At 35.3% G+C, this 19,328-nt stretch overlaps 1 protein-coding gene across 1 annotated transcript; it reads right to left on the bottom strand.

Annotated features, from left to right (window-relative positions):
- Positions 1-799: 799 nt before the first annotated feature.
- Positions 800-17,264, bottom strand: LOC115415328 (cytosolic 5'-nucleotidase 1A-like). The gene is made up of 6 exons (XM_030128856.1): positions 17,029-17,264; positions 16,754-16,921; positions 10,245-10,374; positions 9,954-10,076; positions 2,498-2,682; positions 800-1,781 (listed from the first exon to the last, which is right to left on the bottom strand). The coding sequence occupies exons 1-6, from the start codon at positions 17,140-17,142 to the stop codon at positions 1,416-1,418; spliced, it is 1,086 nt and encodes a 361-aa protein (XP_029984716.1). The 5' UTR covers positions 17,143-17,264; the 3' UTR covers positions 800-1,415.
- Between the last annotated feature and the right edge of the window lie 2,064 nt (positions 17,265-19,328).

The following is a 19,328-nucleotide window of genomic DNA, read 5'->3' on the forward strand; positions in this document are numbered from 1 at the left end:
CCACCAGCATGAGTGTTATCAATGCAAAATATTGAGGATTTTTACCTTTTGGGACTTTAACAGTAACAAGTGAGTTCACTCTATGTCAAAACATACAAAATCTGACCCCTATAAAAAAAAAAAAAAAAAAAGCAGGATAGTATAACAGTTACAGAGCTGCCTGGTGTATAAATAGACTGTAAAAGCGTAAACAGGCCACAAGTATCAAACTGTGATGAAAAATATAAAGTGTAAGATTTTGTCTTTGCACATTAAGAGCAAAGACAGGAACTAAAACAGCATCAGTGATCCCTGCGAGCAGCACACACTACTCCGATAAATGTGCTTTTTAGAAATAGTCTCAAACAGCTCTGGAAAAAAATACGGGGCTACTGCAAAAATATCACTTTCTCAGGTATGTGTTTGAGTAAAATGAACATTTTTGTTTTATTCTCTAAACCGACAATATTTCTCCCAAATTTCAAATAAAAATGGGATTTAGAGCATGCATTTGCAGAACACGACCTCAAATAATGCAAAGAAAACCAGTTCATACTGATTTTAAACAACACAATACTAATGTTGGAACTTGGGAAAAGTTCAGACATCAATATGTGGTGGAATAACCCTGATTTTCAATGACAGCTTTCACGTGCCTTGGCTCTCCATCATTGCTGTTGGATGACTTTATGCACCTCCTGGCATAGAAATTCAAGCAGGTCAGCAATGTTTTCAATAGTTATTTTTTGATTCCAATACTTTTGTGGTACTAATAGCACTGTTTTTGCCTATTGTAAGAAGATAGTGATGGCCACAGTAGTAGTGTTTATACTTCCTCTTCTTAAATAAGACATGGATCAGGTGTTTATTCAATAGAATAAGGTGTGTTTGTGTTGGAATTCAACAGACACAGGAAAGGAATGGCTGTCATACATGCACACATACTGATTTCGCAGGAAAATGCAGTGGTCTGTTATTTTTTCCAGAGCTGTAATTGTGCTGGTTTGTGTAATCGTATAACAGAAACTAGTTTTTTCTTCCACCTCACTGGTGTTTCTACCACAAGACCTATGTCATATAAAAGCATCTAATACAGCAGATACATTCCTAACCAGCCAAATAAAACCAATACGTATAGAAAGCAAAGTATAAAAGTATCAAAAATAGAAAACCTTTCTACAAGGTAAACGTGCATAAAAGTCGGTTAGAAGGCACGAGTATAGGTTTCTTTGCACACAGTATTAAGTTAAAAAGTGTTTGAAACCTGTTGTAACTCTCCCTCTTAGCAACTACACCATTTTTTTACAGAAATAAAGAAATAAACTGATGAAACCCTGACTATTCTAAAAATGCTTGTTTTTATGCAAATATTTTCCCACAATGCATTTGTTGCACCAAAGCTCTCCAAGTAGCGCACCGTATGGTTTTAGTGAAAATCACTCGTTTTTGGGGGGCTGCTCGATCAGTTTCCCCCTGTGGTACTTCTGTCCGATCCCATAGGGGACGTGTGCAGATATGGTGCCCATTTCTTTAGCCCCCTCAATGTGGAACATCTGGTCGTCAAAGAAGATGTGCGGTTTTATTTTCTGCAGCAGAGGTCCTTTGGGCGCCCCGGCAAGGAACAGGGCCTCGTCGACCTCCAGGCCCCAGCTCCGGAGCGTCTTCAGGACACGAGCGCCGGAGCTGGCGGCGCTGCGAGCCGTTACGAGGAAGGTGCGGATGGGGCAGTTCATACGCTCGTTCTTGGCGTAGAATTTTCTCTGAAGCTTCCCCAAAGCCTCCAGGAAACACTTTAAAGGACCCTGGGAAAGCCAGAGAATCAAGAGGTTTATTCAAAAGCTTTTCAACACAGACGACGGATAAAGAATTCCTAAAAATCAGAAAGAGGCAAAAACAAGCTAATATTTCACATTTTCAACAGATTCAGGCCAAATTTCCTAAATAACTAATTCCTACAAAATACACAGATGCAATCCAGTGATGGGTTATTTATGATCATTAGACAAACTCCCATTTACAGAATCATTACGGTTAAAATGAGGCTAGATGCATCTACTATGAGGCTTGGGGCTACAATTAACTATACAGTTCTGCTACTAATATAACCCAGGCGGCTGACAAATTAAAGGAAAAAACTACATAAAGTGTCTTTATTTAAGGTGTCAGGGGACCTTTTCATTCTGGATGAAACCACTCCCATCAGGTTTTTCCTTTTATTTATAACCAGTCTGTATATGGATGGAAGTAAATAACAGTTAGTACTTTCTATGTATATATAAAGTATTTTTACACATGAGCACTTCTCCAGTTTTATCAGGTTTATTTGTTCTAATCTTGTTACTCCATATCACAATGCTAAAATGAAAATATATTAAATGGTATAAATGTCAGTGTAAAAACAATGTTTAGACAATGTTTCTCTGAAGCAGCGGAACTAGACATGGATCATCGACATTATCTTGACTTCCTGTCCATTACGAATTTGACATATAATGTACTGTCTGTGTACACTAAATACCTGAGCCAGTGGTTTGTTTTCAAACTCCTTCTCATGCTCAAAGAACGTGTCCAGGCCGTGTTGCTTCACGATGATCTCTGACTCGTCTGAGAAGAGGACGGCATCGCCATCGAACGCTACTCGCAGCTGAGTGTCGCTCAACTCTATCTCCTTGTCCGGCATGAACATTGTGGCTGCAGCAATGCCTGAAAGAGGGAACAGGATTATTTATCATTCATTCATTCATCTTCTGAACCTGCTTTATCCTCATTGCAAAAATTGAAATCTCACCAAGTGTATTTTTCTCATTTCTAGTCAAAATGTCTCATCACACTTAAAATAAGACATAATCACCTAAAGAGTAACTTTTCAGTGAGATATAAAGAACTTATTTTAAGGCAATAGATCTTGAAAATCTTATTTCAAGAAATGTTACCAAGATAATTTTCACTTGTTCCACTGGCAGATTTTTTTTGTTTAATTCAAGATTTTTTTTGCTTAATTCAAGCAAAAAAAAATCTGCCAATGGGACAAGTGAAAATTATTTTGGTAAGATTTCTTGAAATAAGATTTTCAAGATCTATTGTCTAAAAATAAGCTCCTATATCTCACTGAAAAGTTACTTTTTAGGTGATTATGTCTTACTTTAAGTGTGATGAGACATTTTGACTAGAAATTAGAAAAATACACTGGGTAAGATTTTGAGTTTTGCAGTGCTCACTAGGGTTGTGGGGGTCACTGGAGCCTATCCCAGCTACCTATGGGCGAAGGTGGGGTACACCCTGGATGAGTCGCCAGTTCATAGCAGGGCCAACATATGGACGAACAACTAATCGGTCTCACATTCACACCTATGGGCAATTTTAAGTTGACCAATTAACCTATCAGTGCATGTCTTTGGATGGTGGGAGGAAGCTGGAGTACCTGGAGAGAGCCCATGTAAACATGGGGAGAACATACAAACTCTACACAGAAAGGACCCTAGTAGAGGGAATGGATTTATTAAAAAAAAGAAAAAATAAATACAATCTGATTAGGACAGTCTACTTAAATATGCATCGTGCAAAAGAAAGTTTTTTTTATGCTTACTTAGCAACTGCAGGTTCCTTATTATAAAAAAAAAAATACACTCATTTGAGATCAGTATGTCTCTGAATATGGGAGTTACCCTTAAAAAGTCACTCAGCTCACTATAAACACATCTGCTGTTGCTACCAAAGGTATAAATGCACGTATGGATATCCCTGCAAATATTTTGAAAAGGTATACTTGTCCCTACCAACATTTGTGTAAATTGTTACCACATATTTCAGAAAGCAAAGCTAGCACACACTCATATAACTGTTACATGGAGTTCCATCCAGTGTTCAGTACTTTACCGTGTATGCCGCAGCAGAGGCACACATAATTAAAAATGGAACTTCACCCACTATTCTATTGCATAATTCTGAAAACTGTAACAACATCGTAAAAAGGCTGAGAATGTGGTGATTAGCATCTGAATGCACCGGCACTGATGTGAGACAGGAGAAGGTCATGGACTTCAGACACAAGATACTTTTCTGGCCCTAGAGGGGTTAGTTTGAGTTTTGGTTTTGGTTTTAACCCTTAGGAAATGCCCTCCATTTAAAAAAAAAAAAAAAAATCAATATCCATTTACATGTACTCTATATTTAATATATTTCCACTACTTTTTCCTGGCATCCTACATTCTTTCCTCCCTGGATACTGAAGGCCTGAAGTCTTAAACCTACCAGAGTTTAACAACAACAACAACAACAACAAAAAGACCAGTTTTACAGCCTGTGACTATGGTGTTTGTTGTAGCCAATTTAGATTTGTGCTGCGTGTGTGTGTTTGTATGTGTGAAAGTGGGCGTGTATTTGTGGTGAGGCACTTGGTTCCTAGGGTCACCTGCACGCCTGTGGGCATAGGTAGTAATTAGCCAGGCAGAGGTTATATAAGGGAGACACAAGTGATCAGAGAAGATTTTTTGAGCCATGGGAAGCCACACAGTTTTTCAACTGTGCCTGTGTGTGTGACCGTGAATGGGTGTTATTAGTAATTTTGGTAACACTTTACTTGAAGGTCTCGTTTATAATGCATTAAGCGCACATTCATAAGACATCATAATGCATTTATAATGCATTATAAAAGTCATTACAACAGTTTATGATCATGTACAACAACTTATACCAAGGTTAATAAAGTATTATAAGTGTAGGCATAATGTATTATAAATTCAGCTTTCATTATGTTTTATACATCCATACCAAAGCAATGTGAAAGAATTTATTTTTTTAGGTGGGGAACTTTTGTTAGGTTTTGTCACTGGTCCCTATACCCATCTATTTCAGGGATTTCCTATTTATTATTAAAAAATAAATAAATGTATGTGTTTGAATTAACAAAGATTTAGAGCTGCCACATTATTTTTTATTTATGTACAAAGCAACATGTAACACTTCTATTTACTGTCACTGTTCTTTTAATGTTTTGTTTTTGCAAAATAAAGAGTTATTAAGAACACTTGGATGTATAATTTTTTTTCTTACACTTTACTCAGAGCCAGCAGATACTGCTCATACATCATCATACTTGTGTTACATCATACAACTGCTAATAACCTTAGACAGTGTTGTCACTTTACTAAAAGCTCTTAAAGTCCTCCTGTAACTTATTATTGATGTTTCTAAGGCATTATTCAGTTTCAGAAACTACACGTCAGAGCAGTTCTCTGTGTCTTTATAACTGGCTACAGTTATGATGGTTAGAATGTGTTACATAACCCAGGACTGGAGATTCTTCCTACAAACACTGTTGTCACTTTGGTATGGATGTAGAAAACATAATGAAAGCTGAATTTAGAATACATTATGTCTACACTTATAATACTTTATTAACCTTGGTATAAGTTGTTGTACAGGATCATAAACTATTGTAATGACTTTTATAATGCATTATAAATGCATTATAATGTCTTATGAATGTGCGCTTGATGTATTATAAACTAGACCTTCAAGTAAAGTGTTACCGTAATTTTTTTTGTCCTTTTGTATATGAGCTCATTTTTAAGTCATTCAGCCCCTTTTGTAGGTGTTTTTTAAGATTTGCAAGTAAATAAAACATTAAACGCACATCCATGGCAGACCTTGTTTTTACATACCATCACGAGTTGGAAATGGCTTCAAAATCCACAAGTGGCATTTTTTTGTAACTAGATGGCCACTATAGTGTTGTAATACTTTATCCTAGAATCTAATATGACAAATTAACTGATCCAGGCGCTGGTTTTGAGACAAAGTTACTGTCATCAAGTGAAACTATTGTTTCTGAATCGAGTGATATAACGGCTTCAGTTTGACCTGAGGTTTTGTTGAATGTGACTGAAGGACAGGCGGACTGAACAGGTCAGATTAGAGGTGGTACCATCGAACATTGAACATTTCATGATGTAGAGTTGTACTCAATGTCTGACTCTGCAATTTTATAACAAGAAGTGTCTTTTTGGGCCATTTTCACCTATAAAATACAAATTTTTATACATATTAATCAATTCTTAAGGGTGTTATCACCAGTAGTGATGTCATTGCTGATTTGTATAACTCCTTTTAAAGCTAAAAAAAGATGTTTTAGGGTTTTGTACTTTGTAACTTTGGTGCTTCTTCATACCATCCAAAAAAACCAAGCAGTAAGCAATAGGCAAGAAAGTAAGTAGTTTTAAAAAGAAAACCTGTCAAATAATGAAGGTTGGACATTGAAAACATATCAACTGATGATCACTTTGGCTTCAGTCAGGTTTTCAGCAGAACGAAACATGTGTGGGTAGATACATCAAACTGTGAGATGAATTTTAGTCTATAAGTTTCAGAAATTACCCTATTTAGGAATTATTTTTGTCACTGGGAAATGACAGTATATTAGAAAAGTCAAACATACTGATTCAGGGCTAGAAAACTGATTGCACTTTATGTATTTATCGCATTTTAATTGTATTTTATTGTATTTTTAAATGGTATTTTAACTGTATTTTAATTGTATTTTGTACTGTGAAGCACTTTGTGAATGTGAAAATTGCTCTATAAATAAAATTTACTTACTTACTTAGCATACTGATTTAGATGTAGTCAGTTTCAGGTGACCGACCTATTAAACTATATAACAAATAGAATTTTTGATTTATGTCTTCTTTCATCGATTATTTCTTGAATCAAACAAGTTAGTTTCATAAGATCTTTTTTGTTTTTTTACATTTATAAATGCCCTGAAAGTAAATGCCTTTGTAACTATATGTTCATATAATATATACAGTATATTATGGGATTTTAATGATTGTGTTGCTGCCATTGCTGAGACCCAGCTGGAAGCAACATTAGTACATTATAGGTACAGTAGATGCACAGAGGTAAATATGTGTATTTTGTCTCTATGAAGGTTTCCACAAGCAGAAAACGTGTGAGAAATGACATTTTAAACAGTCGTTGGTGGCTGAACAGAATGTCACACATCACTCATGATAACAGGTTGGACTCATATTGTCATTCTGTCAATGTGTAGATCTGTCTCATTGAAAAATCATGGCATGTTTTGGTATATTAGTATGCATCTCATGTATAAGAAATCAACATGACATAGATAGAAAAGGAGATAGATTTACAGGCTTTCATTCTTTCAGTCAACATTCACGCTGTAATACTGAATTACTGTTAATATATCACCTGACCAGCAGTTCTAACCCTATCGTATCAATTTGTAATGATTTTTGTCAAGAAAATGTTCTAAAAAATAAGAGAAAAAAATACAGATCACCTTTTTTTGTTAAATAGGTTTTTTGTTAAATATACCTTCTCCTGTTCTAATAAAAATATTATATAATAAAGGCTGTGATGGAAAGTAAACCAAAGAAGACAAGTAAAAACACAGAGTTGGGTTGTTCTTAACATAACAGACAAGGGGCGACCATATCTTATCCTCTTATGACTCTCCTTCAACCAGAGCTTAGAAGTAGGAACTATTTTCTTTTTCCAGAGCACCGTGTCACCAGTGTCCTCCTGACCTCCACCCACTGACACATAAAAAACAAAAGCAAAAGCCTCAGACACCGGCATGCAAATATTGGCGGAAATCATGGAAATTCTGCACAAAAAAAAGAAGATGCAACTACAGAAAAGACAATGGTGAAAATGGTGGGGGATGATTCACAGAGGGTATTCTGCGAACTATGTCAAACTTATTTCTACATCGCGCACTGAGGCGAGTATGACTTGAAGCGACACACTGTATGCATGTGATGTTTGGTTAGATTTGATCCCTATTCCCTTTTGCCTGTTTTTAAGTTTGGAGTTTGAACTGAGAGACTTGAGGTGACAAAATAATGCTTTTGTTAAGTATGTGGATATTCATTTTTTGACAAAATTCCACAGGATATTTACTTTATCTTATTCTATTTTTATTACCGTGTTAGGATGCTAAATGTTTGACTGTTCTGTGTTTGGATGCACAAAGGTTTTTAGTCCAAGTTATGTTAGGTTGGCTGGAAGTGAAATCAGCTGTTAAAATGTTGTCAGTTACACTACCAGGCAAAAGTTTGGACTCACCTTCTTATTTAAATGACATGAGATGGACCACAGATGGCCAACAAGTGCTCAGCATCATTTGGAATTCCTTCCAGACTTTTGGAAAACATTTCAGGTGATTACCTCATGAAGCTCATCAAGAGAATGCCAAGAATGCACAAAGCAGTAATAAAAGCAAAATGTGGCTATTTTGAAGAATCTAAAATATAAAACATACTTTGAGTTTTGTCCCACCTTTTTAAACTACATAATTCCATATGTGTTCATTCATAGTTCTGATTCCTTCAGTGAGAATCTACAATGGAAATAGTCATAAAAATAAAGAAAAACCAGGTGAGTCCAAACTTTTGCCTGGTAGTGTATGCCTTTTTGGTTTATTGCACATAGATTAGTTTACCTTTGAGGGTTGAGAACATGCACTCAAATAAAAAAAAGTTGATTCTCTACAAGTATTCAATTACAATTTAGAGTAAAAAAAAAAAATCCGCATAAGCAAGCTAGATTTCAAAAAACATTCCAAGGCACACTGTAGGATTTGTGTAAAAATAAAATGCCTTTATTAGTTCATGGATATCTTTTAAAATCATCAGGGCCCTGATGAAGACCAGAGGTCGCAATGCGTTGGCTGTATTTTAAAAGATTGCCATGAACTAATAAAGGCATTTTATTTTTACACAAATCCTACAGTGTGCCTTGGAAGATTTTTTGAAATCTAGCATGCTTATGTGGATTTTTTTTTTCACTCTAAATAGCCAGACACACCACAAGTTTCCAAAGAGCACCTGTGGATAATCACCAACAAGAAGACCCAGCAGCACTTCCACTCTGTTGAAATAGTATTCAATTACAATATTTGAAACTTTAGGTTTCTTTTTTGGGTTTTTACAAGTACATTTTTACCTCCACCAAGGAGGTTATGTTTTTGCCGGCGTTGGTTTGTCTGTCTATCTGTCAGTGTGCGAGATAACTCAAAAAGTTCTGGATGGATTTGGATGAAAATTTCAGGAAATGTTGATACTGAAAGGAAAAAATGATTAAATTTTGGTGGTGATCGGCGGGGGGCATGGAGGTCTGCACTCTCCAAGAGCTTTTCTAGTTTGTTCTGTTTTTACAAGCAAAAAAAGTTGTTGAAACCTGTGCAAAAAAAGCAAAAAATAAATGCCCAGTGCAAAAATATGCATACTGTGTGCAACCAAATCAAATTGTTGTTATTCATATATATAAGTTGGACAATAAGATGGACATTATTTAAAAATCTAGACTTTGTTCCAGCGTTATGGTTACGTGTCCCACATTGTCCAACAGAAACGCACCCCTTGTCCCACGTGTCTCGTAAGCACCTGGTCACCCTAGGGAGGGCCAAGGGGTGAATTGGGATTGGGCCTTGAACTTCTACCAAAGTCATTTTTTGGTAGCGTACCTGTACTTCTACTCAGGTATGACTTTCTAATACAATCTACAACACTGTATCTCCCTTATATGGGACAGAGAGCAAAGCAACGGAGGAGATTCACAATGATTTAAAACAAACAGAAATAGTAAATTTAAACACATCTAATCTTCTTCTGAACTTTTTCTTTTTTTACGTCAGCGTGTGTTGGATGATTTTCCTCCGATCAATGATTCGATCGTTTCCAACTCCCTGTTGAAAGCGCCTCTGTTTGGTAAGTGTTTGTATTTAGTGTATTCAGACAGCAGGGCGCTATGAATCACGCACCATCTTCAAAACAGGCCCTTCTTGTTGCACAGCATGGGGTCGAGATTTCCCTCAACAGCGTGAATGAATCACACAAAGCGGCGGCACGTGAGAATGTTAATTCCAGTGAAGTGTGAAAGCATCACGAAGCTGAAGACACTGACTGATTCCTCTTAAAAAAAAAAAAAAAAACAGGTTTACTCACCTTCTTCTATGGCTTCTGTGACTTTGTCTGCGCTCTTAGAGAGGTAGAGGTTTGTCATGTAGGCCTTTAGGTAACCGATGGGACTGTTTCCCCCAGTCATACAGAACCTCTCTATAGTCAAATCTGAAAGAATAGAAGAAAGTTGTGAAGCAAAAAAAGAAAAGGAGATTCTAATTGTACCACAACAGCTCTCCATTTCTAGTGTGCAATTACTAAACACAGCACTGCTCTTGATTGTGCCTGTTGTTGCTGCCAAACAATCAACAGTGTTTAGTTAAGGAGGCAGCGTACCGTAGTGATTAATGCTGTTTATGAGGCGCACTCCAACTTGGGCATGGTTATTAGTCATTAAGACGATGTCAAACAACTCCTCGCTGTCGGGGTAAAGCTCCCTCAGTCTAGAGTTGACATTCATCAGGGCCTGTGTGCACAAAGAGCAAAACCACCTTAACAAAACAGCCAGGATATTGAGCCAAAACCAAGAACATGAGGTAACAGCACAAACGTTGCACAATATCAACCACACCTTCCTGTCAGTTATTGTAAATCCTACATGGATTTTGGATGTTGTCTGAGAAGGGGAAAAGGTGAATTATTATTATTTTTAACACTGTGGTATACACAGACTGATACCACAGTGATATATCATTCTCTGTTACTCAAATTTTTTTATGAAGCATTACTAAAAGTTAACCCCCCCCCTTTTTCCTGTGAAAAAAAAGGGGAAAAAAATCATATTCGCAACCACATAAGGCAAAGCAAGGCAGGTTTATTTATATAGCACGTTTCAGGTACAAGACAATTCAAAGGGCTTTACATAAAACATTAAAAGCATTACAGCAGGGAGGCAACAAAAGAGTATAGGCATGAGAAAAAAATAATAAAAAACAGATAAATAGATAAAACAGATAAAAACTTTAAGCTTAAAAGAAACAGTGCAGATCTGAACTGATGAATAAAAACTCTATTTAAATGCAGCTGAGAACAGGTGGGTCTTTAACCTGGATTTAAATCAATAAATAAACAAGCATAAAATAGCTACCGGCGACCAAAAGCATCTACTGATCTAAAATATTTAATAACTTTCGAACCACAAATCCTATCAATACATTTAAATAATTCAGGTAAAATAAGTTTCTCAGCTTTTCAGCATTAGATGTGACCCATTTGGATGTTCAGAGGCTTCATAATGAACGTGGAAACGCCTCCATTTCTGCAACACTGATTCACCACTAAAACTCATGTCGTTGTACAAATGACAGTGGTTGTAGGCTCTTATTTTTACATTCAGTCAATGATATAATATTTTGTGGAGAAATTTGCCTTTCCTTCAGTTTTCTCTGTTCTGATATAATAACCATTGAACTGACTCTAAGATTTTGTCAACATCTATGTGTTTCATAACTTAAATATAGCAAAATACTTGTTTTTCACTGAAAAAGCATAGAATAATATGGTAAATGAAGATAAATCATTTAGGAAAGGTTAGATGAAGAGAGAGCTTCTGTTGGAAGTCACTATAAAAATAACCCTAAATGTTTAAGAGTTAACAGATTATGCATTTCACAACCACTCCCAACTGTAGGAAGGTGCAACAGAGATGATTCAGTTCATTTATTATAGAGGTAGACTGATGTATTGATTTGTTCAAAATCAGCCTTAATTTTTTTTTTGAAAGCTGATATTTGATCAGTAGTAAAAACGTCATAAGATATTTGATCAGGCACCTGTGTGGGCAGCACTTGAAGTTCAAAAAATGTTAAAAGTGTACTATGTGTATTTGTATAAATAATTACATTTATATTGTTGCATAAAAAAATCTTAATTATCTGAGTGTTTCAATTGTATTTTACAGTCAATGTTCTTTAAAAAAAAAAAAAAAATCGGCCTAAAATATTGGCCTCAAAAATTGGCTGTAGATATCGACCATCAGCTGACCACATTTTTAAAAATGGGCATCGGCCTTAGAAAAGCCCATATCGGTCGACCTTTAGTTTATTACGTAAAACTATAACTCACTGCCTGTGTTACATTCATCAGGGTTTTATCTTGCTTTAACATGTATGTAACGGGCGTAGTTTGTGGGTCTTCAAGTTGCTATGGCAACGCAGTAGTTTAGTAAATCTGACTACTACATTTAAGATTTTTGGGGTCAGTTTTATTATGCACACCAGTATTTATTTTAAATATCTGATTTGTTGTAATTTAGGTTGTTTTTGCAAATTCAAATAATAATTTTTTGCATTGCTATGTTCATCCTGGTCAAAGTATATTACGTCATGTGACCCGCGCCAGGGAGGCGAGGCACAATGTGGGAGAGAGGGAGAGATCTGTCAGGTCCTAGCAACGAACATTAGATCCTGTCCCATTTTTTCTGTTGGTTATCCAGGCAAACACAGTAATAATTATCATTTATGTTATCCGAAAACTGTCTGTTGTTTTGAGAAAGAAATGTGATTAAAAACTTGTTTAACCCTCCGGCATTAAGGTGCGCCTTTTAGGCACACTTTGCACTTTGTGTTAAAAAACTTCATATTATTTTTCACAATTTAAATAAGGTTAGAATTCAAAAGTTGTTCATTTTTGCATGATCTTTAAAATTCTGGCCACCAACTAAAATTTGCACATTATAAACAAAAGAAAATTACCAGACTAGCATCTGTCTCCCAAGTGTGCCTAAAACGCATTATTTCTTCCAACTGTTATGTATGATTAGGGCTGACCTTGATTTACAAAAATAAAATCAAAATCATGCAGAAAAATAAATCAATATATAATATTTAATAGTTTGATTTATAGGCGTGTCATTTTGGCACACTTGGTGACAGATGCTAGTATTTTTGAACATTTGACCTAGCGCCAAAAATAATAATGCAAATTAACCAATGTTGGAGTTAATTAGTGACATATGCCAGGCTGCAAAAATCAAATAATATGTGATCCACTTTTTATGTAGTATATTGAAAAAAATTATTTTTCTGTGTTTTTTCCATCCAAAAAAAAAAAAAGTTAGTTTACATTACAAACATGGCATTTAAAGGGTTAAAAATGTGACAGTTATTGAGTATTTGGTATTTTTATTTATGGCTCAAGTTAATGAAATAGAAAAAAATGTAAAAGAATTAAAAACAAACTGTTTGAAATTTTTTTTGACATTATTCCACAAGTGTGCCAAAAAAAGCACACTTGGTGCTTAGCAAGGGCCTTGCTGGACAGGATACCGGAGGGTTAATTTTCATGTATGTATTTATTTTTCACAGTGTACCATTGCATGTTGTTACCATATTCTGTGAATAAACCTGTTATGGACGTCAGTATGAAGCGTGGATTCATTTAATAACAGTTATATTGTATTTCCTCCTGCAGTATTTTAACTTTCTAGTCACATATAAACGTGAAGGGATGGATGTTGCACACAAACACACATTTGGGAGGTCTATTTTATGTACAGTATGTATGTGTCCCTATGAAATAAAACCTGGTTCCTTCATCCTGACAGCCTATATTTGGGGTATAGTGTGGCGTTAACTCCAGTCTTTAGATTGCTCATCACCTGCTTTTTTAACAGTATGAGGGTAAAATCACTCCTTCAGGATGTTGCCGTAGTTGAGGGTAAACACTCCCTGACAAGCGTCCCATAAACATAAGGCCTGGTTGGTGAATGTCCTGTCTCTGAACATCCATCAGCCTTTATGGTGAGTGGTAAATTCCCCACTGGGTTCATCTTTTAAAGAAATGCAAGCCTATATTTTTGAAGAATGGCACCATTTCAGATCAGGTATGACAGCATTCCAATATTTAGTGGTGTTTTGATAACAGAGGAGCTCAAATATTAAGCCCTTGCTGTTTGCTATTGAGAGAATTTCAATTATTTTGTCCCGATTATGTAGAGATCTAATGAAGGAATCAAGAAATCATCAGCCTGGTGTGTTATCAGAGCTAATATTCAGCACCTTTACAATTATTGGCATATTTTAATCTGATTGTTTGACCATTTTTCCACAAACGGAACTACACTGTTGTCAATAAAGCTGAAATAATTTTAGTTTTCAGACATATTCCTCTTTTTATTCCTATTTCTACACATCAGTAATCACCTTTGACCAGGAACAATAATCACATACTGAGTCCCAGGTACAGTTTATCTATCAAGAATGAATCACACTGTCACAATCGTTTCAGGAGAAGAGGTAAAAATGTTCTATTCTAACTTCATGGCCATTTTTATAACTTTTTTTTATGTTAACAGCAAGTCAAATGACTCTTGCGATGGACTTACGAGTTAGTTCTGGTCTTTTTCCGATTTTCATCCAACTTTTTACTAATTTGATTTAATCTCTTAGTCTCAATTAAACTGAGGCATAATATTGTTAAAATTGCATGTATTTTTCTTCTGAAATGTCACATTGTTCATAGTTGTTCATTTATTCACATTTTTGTGAAAGGGTAAACAATTTCATACTGTAATTTTACTTTTTTGCACTAAAACAGACACAAATTTGGAGTTGTCATTATAGCGTATTATATTATCATTTTACTGGTCTGGTCTGTTTGAGATCAGATTGGGCTGAACTATAATTAGTTTGACAGCCCTGCTTTTATGTAATAAATGGAAAAACTGATAGTAAACATTATTGAAATATTAGCGATTGAGTTGTCATTAACGATTTGTACAGATACAGATAAAACTTATTGATCCCCAAAGAAACTTCACTGTTTCATTCAAGAAAAACAGACAGCTAGACAAAAAAAAAAGGAATAAACAAACAAATAATCATCCATCAGATTAAAGTGTTGTCGGGTCAGATGGCAGTTTTCATGAAGGATCTTCTATACCTTTCAGTCCTGCATCTTAATGAGGATATTTGTGTTGAAATTACTCTAAAATTTGCAACCATATTAGCATATTAGAAAGGATATCATTATAAATCTTCTTGTTTATGACTATGTAACACCTATATCAGCCTTACATCAGTCAACCTCGGATTTAATGTGCAGTGAAATTGTCTAAATATGAGGAAGTTATTGTTGCCTGAGGAAGTTCTGTGCCATCACCTGTTGCAAACTTATGAAAATTTAACCCATAAAGACCCAAACATTCACCAGTGACCAAAACCATCTACTGATTTAAATGTTTAATACTTGTGGATCCACTAATCCTATCAATACATGTAAAATAACTGGTGTAAAATACAGTTTGTCATCTTTTCATGGTCATCAGATATGACCTATTTGGACGTTCAGGGGCTCCGTAGTGAATGTGGAAACACCGTCATCTTCTACAGCATTGATTCACCAGTAAAACCAATGGAGTTGGATCAATGACAGCGAATGGAGACACTTGGTTTATGTTCAGTTAAGGATAGATTTGACTGAAAAAGTCGCCTTTTCTTAAGTTTTCTCTATTTTTAGTAAAATAATCCTGAAATGTAATCTCAGCAGAATGTTTAAAGGAGTGATATTTTGCCTTTTTTTTAGTGGAATTATGTATTTTAAAACATTTCCCTGTGGTCTACATAAACTTTAAATGCTATGCTTGGGTCTGAATTCTTCATTAATTCAACTCCACAGGTCCATCTTCAACACTATAGGCCCTTTCCCACCGCAGGAACTTTTGCAGGAACTTTCTGTATCACCCTGAACTTTCAAAGTTCCTGGTGAGTTTCCACCGAAAATTACCCTGGTAATTGACCCTCCCCCGGCCCCGAATTTACCCCGAAGAAGTTCCTGGTACAGAGGTAGTACTTTCCAGATTACCAGGAACTTTAAGGGGTGGGGCTGTGTGCTGGAGAATGCTGAGTGGTGGACTAGACTGGCAGCATTTCCGCATTCTGTTCACCGCCAATATTTAACTCATTTAATTTCCACAAGCTTTGTATTTTGATAATTCGGAAAATGGACCAAAAGAGAAGCTACAACAAGTGGACGGACGATGAGGAAATTCAGATGGACTTTGAATCGCCGACACAAAACGAGCGAGTAAAAGCTGTCGGAGCCAAATATAAGACACAAACCTAAAGAAATACGAGAAAAGAAGAAGAAACTTATGCAGGATTAAAAGAAACTAAAGGACCACAATGGTCGCAGTAGATCTGACTGTCGAACAAACCAATGGTATGTATATCAGAAATATTCACTGTTTAGTTGGTTCCATGCTGTAACAGTAGTCAGTGGAACATCAGCTGTTTAGACAACAGTGAAGTCTGGTTAACCTAATGCTATGGTTAATTGTCAGTAATTTTATCTTGATTTTTTTTTTTTTTACAGTATTAAACTTTAAATTAACAGTTTAATCTCATAAATAGAAAATAAATATTTGTGAAATTATGATACATTTGCAAATGTATTTTAACTGTATTTTTCTGTGGAAAAAAAAAAATCTTTTAAAAAAGAGGAAATTTTATGGTTATTCACAGTTACAGTTTTTTCATGTTATTTTACATTTGACATGCAAAATCACAGTCTATTTTTGTCATTTCATTGATATTTTCCTGTATCTTAAAAATACAGGAAAAATCCGTAAAATAAACGGTAAAAATTCTGTTAAATTACAGATTTTTTTTTTTTTTACAGTGTGGTACGATTTCTTGAAATAAGATTTTCAGGATCTATTGTCTAAAAATAAGTTCTTATATCTCAATGAAAAGTTACTCTTGAGGTGATTATGTCTTATTTAAGTGTGATGACACATTTTGACAAAAAATAAGAAAAATACACTTTGTATGATTTTGTTTTTTGCAGTGTGTAAGAATAGTTTTGCAGCGACCACACCCTGCAGATCCACGCAGGGTGACACGTACCTTAACGAAGGGGAAAGCAGGTCCTGGGTTCAGAGGCTCCTGTTCATGCTCCACCTGATAGGAAACATACTTTTCTACTCCCTCTTCCTCGTAGATCTTCCTCTCCGCCGTCATGTCGAAGAGGGTCCGAGAGGAGACGGCGATGGTGACAGCATAGCGGGGTTTGGGCTGCGTGGAGCGGGTGGGGAAAGGACAGAGGAGGCCCCTTTAGGGTCAGACAGTACATATACAAATACAACAGAAGATAACACAGGGAAGTCATGAAACACACGTACAGGCCTTGGTTTGTGTGTTTTGAGGTTGTCAAAGAAGGCTTTGGCTGCAGCCCAGTCCTTTTCCTCTTCCTTTTCATCAGGAACAGCCGCGTCCGTGGGTTTGATTTCACTCATTCTGATCCACTTCTATCGATCTACTCTGATACTCTGTTCACAATCCGATTTAGATGCGGTAGTTGGCTGGAGCATACAGTTAATACAGACTGTCTATGGCTTACAGGAAAGTTTGCGGAAATGTTTGAAGGGAAAACTCTAGTGGGCGGAGCTTCCAGTAGTGACGCACACAGTCCTGAGTATGAGGGCAGTTGCGCCTGGTTGGGAAGAGTGTGCGTAAAAGTGAAAAAAAAAAAAAAAAAGTATGGGCACAGCTCTATCCATGTACTCCCATGAACTTGTGGTCCAGGCCCCGATGAATAAAGAGTTTACAAGGTCTGACTTAACCCTGCAAAGCCTTGCTCTTTTTTTTTTTTATTTTTTATTTTTTTTAAAATAATATCGTTCTTTTTGTACTACACTTATCAATGCTGTTTAAACAAGGTTGTTTATATATATATATATATATATATACACTACCAGGCAAAAGAGGAAAAAGTTTGGACTCACCTGGTTTTTTTTATTTTTATGACTATTTCCATTGTAGATTCTCACTGAAGGCATCAGAACGATGAATGAACACATATGGAATTATGTAGTTTAAAAAGGTGGGACAAAACTCAAAGCATGTTTTATATTTTAGATTCTTCAAAATAGCCACATTTTGCTTTTATTACTGCTTTGTGCATTCTTGGCATTCTCTTGATGAGCTTCATGAGGTAATCACCTGAAATGTTTTCCAAAAGTCTGGAAGGAATTCCAAATGATGCTGAGCACTTGTTGGCCATCTGTGGTCCATCTCATGTCATTTAAATAAGAAGGTGAGTCCAAACTTTTGCCTGGTAGTGTATATATATAAATTTTTATTTATTCATTTATTTATTTATTTTTTATAATTTTCATCCTGTCTTTTCTTAAAATTTTTCAGTTCTTGTTTGTATCTGGTCAAGTCTGGGTAGGGTTATGTGTTGTGTCATGGGTGGATGTTGTTTAGAAAATCCAACATCTCCTTCCTGTATATAGTGAATGTCTTATTCATTTTCTGTTATTAATAAAGAAACCTTTGAAAGAAATCATTGACAGAAAACTCCAGTTCTTTGAAACTCGAACCTTTATTGGTCCTTAAGATTTTTTTCAAATATCAATTTCCATGTATGAGTTTTAGTTTTGTATCATATTTGATACATTGGGTCTCAATGCTCAAATATTATTATTTTTGAACAAACATAAACAAATTGGTAATTCATTTTCAAAACTGGCAAAGTTCGGCCTCCTTTCTCATTAATGACAATCTTGTAGTGTCACTGGAAAGGCCTCTGGTGAACATATCCTACCCCGTGGTGGACTATCTGTGTGTTACATGTATCTAATTATATACATCAGGTTTAAACAACACACACACACACACACACACACACACACACACACACACACACACACATATACATATATATATATATATATATATATATATATATATATATATATATATATATATATATATGTATATATATAAAACTCTGCAATAACTGACCACATGTAATTGTCAACAATGTGCAATAGTGAAAAATCAACAACGTGCAAGAGCAAGCAATAATCAATAATCAACCATGTGCAATAATGAAAAACCTCCAGTGTGCAATAATCAACTGTCAACAATGTGTAATAAACATATTTGGCCATATATAGTAATCAACAATAATCATAGATCAGCAATGTGCAATAATCATAATTGACAATTTGTGATAATCAATAACAATCCATCAACAATGTGCAATAATCAATTATCAACAATGTGCAATAATCATAATTGACCCTGTGTAGTAATCAATAATCAATCAACAATGTGCAATAATTAAAAACCACCAATATGCAATAATCATAATTGACCATGTGTAATAATCAATAATAATCAATAATCAACAATGTGCAATAATCATAATTGACCCTGTGTAGTAATCAATAATCAATAAACAATGTGCAATAATTAAAAACCACCAATATGCAATAACCATAATTGACCATGTGTAATAATCAATAATAATCAATAATCAACAATGTGCAATAATCATAATTGACCCTGTGTAGTAATCAATAATCAATAAACAATGTGCAATAATTAAAAACCACCAATATGCAATAACCATAATTGACCATGTGTAATAATCAATAATAATCAATAATCAACAATGTGCAATAATGAAAAA

Source organism: Sphaeramia orbicularis, chromosome 24 (assembly GCF_902148855.1).
Source record: "Sphaeramia orbicularis chromosome 24, fSphaOr1.1, whole genome shotgun sequence".
NCBI lineage: Eukaryota > Metazoa > Chordata > Actinopteri > Kurtiformes > Apogonidae > Sphaeramia > Sphaeramia orbicularis.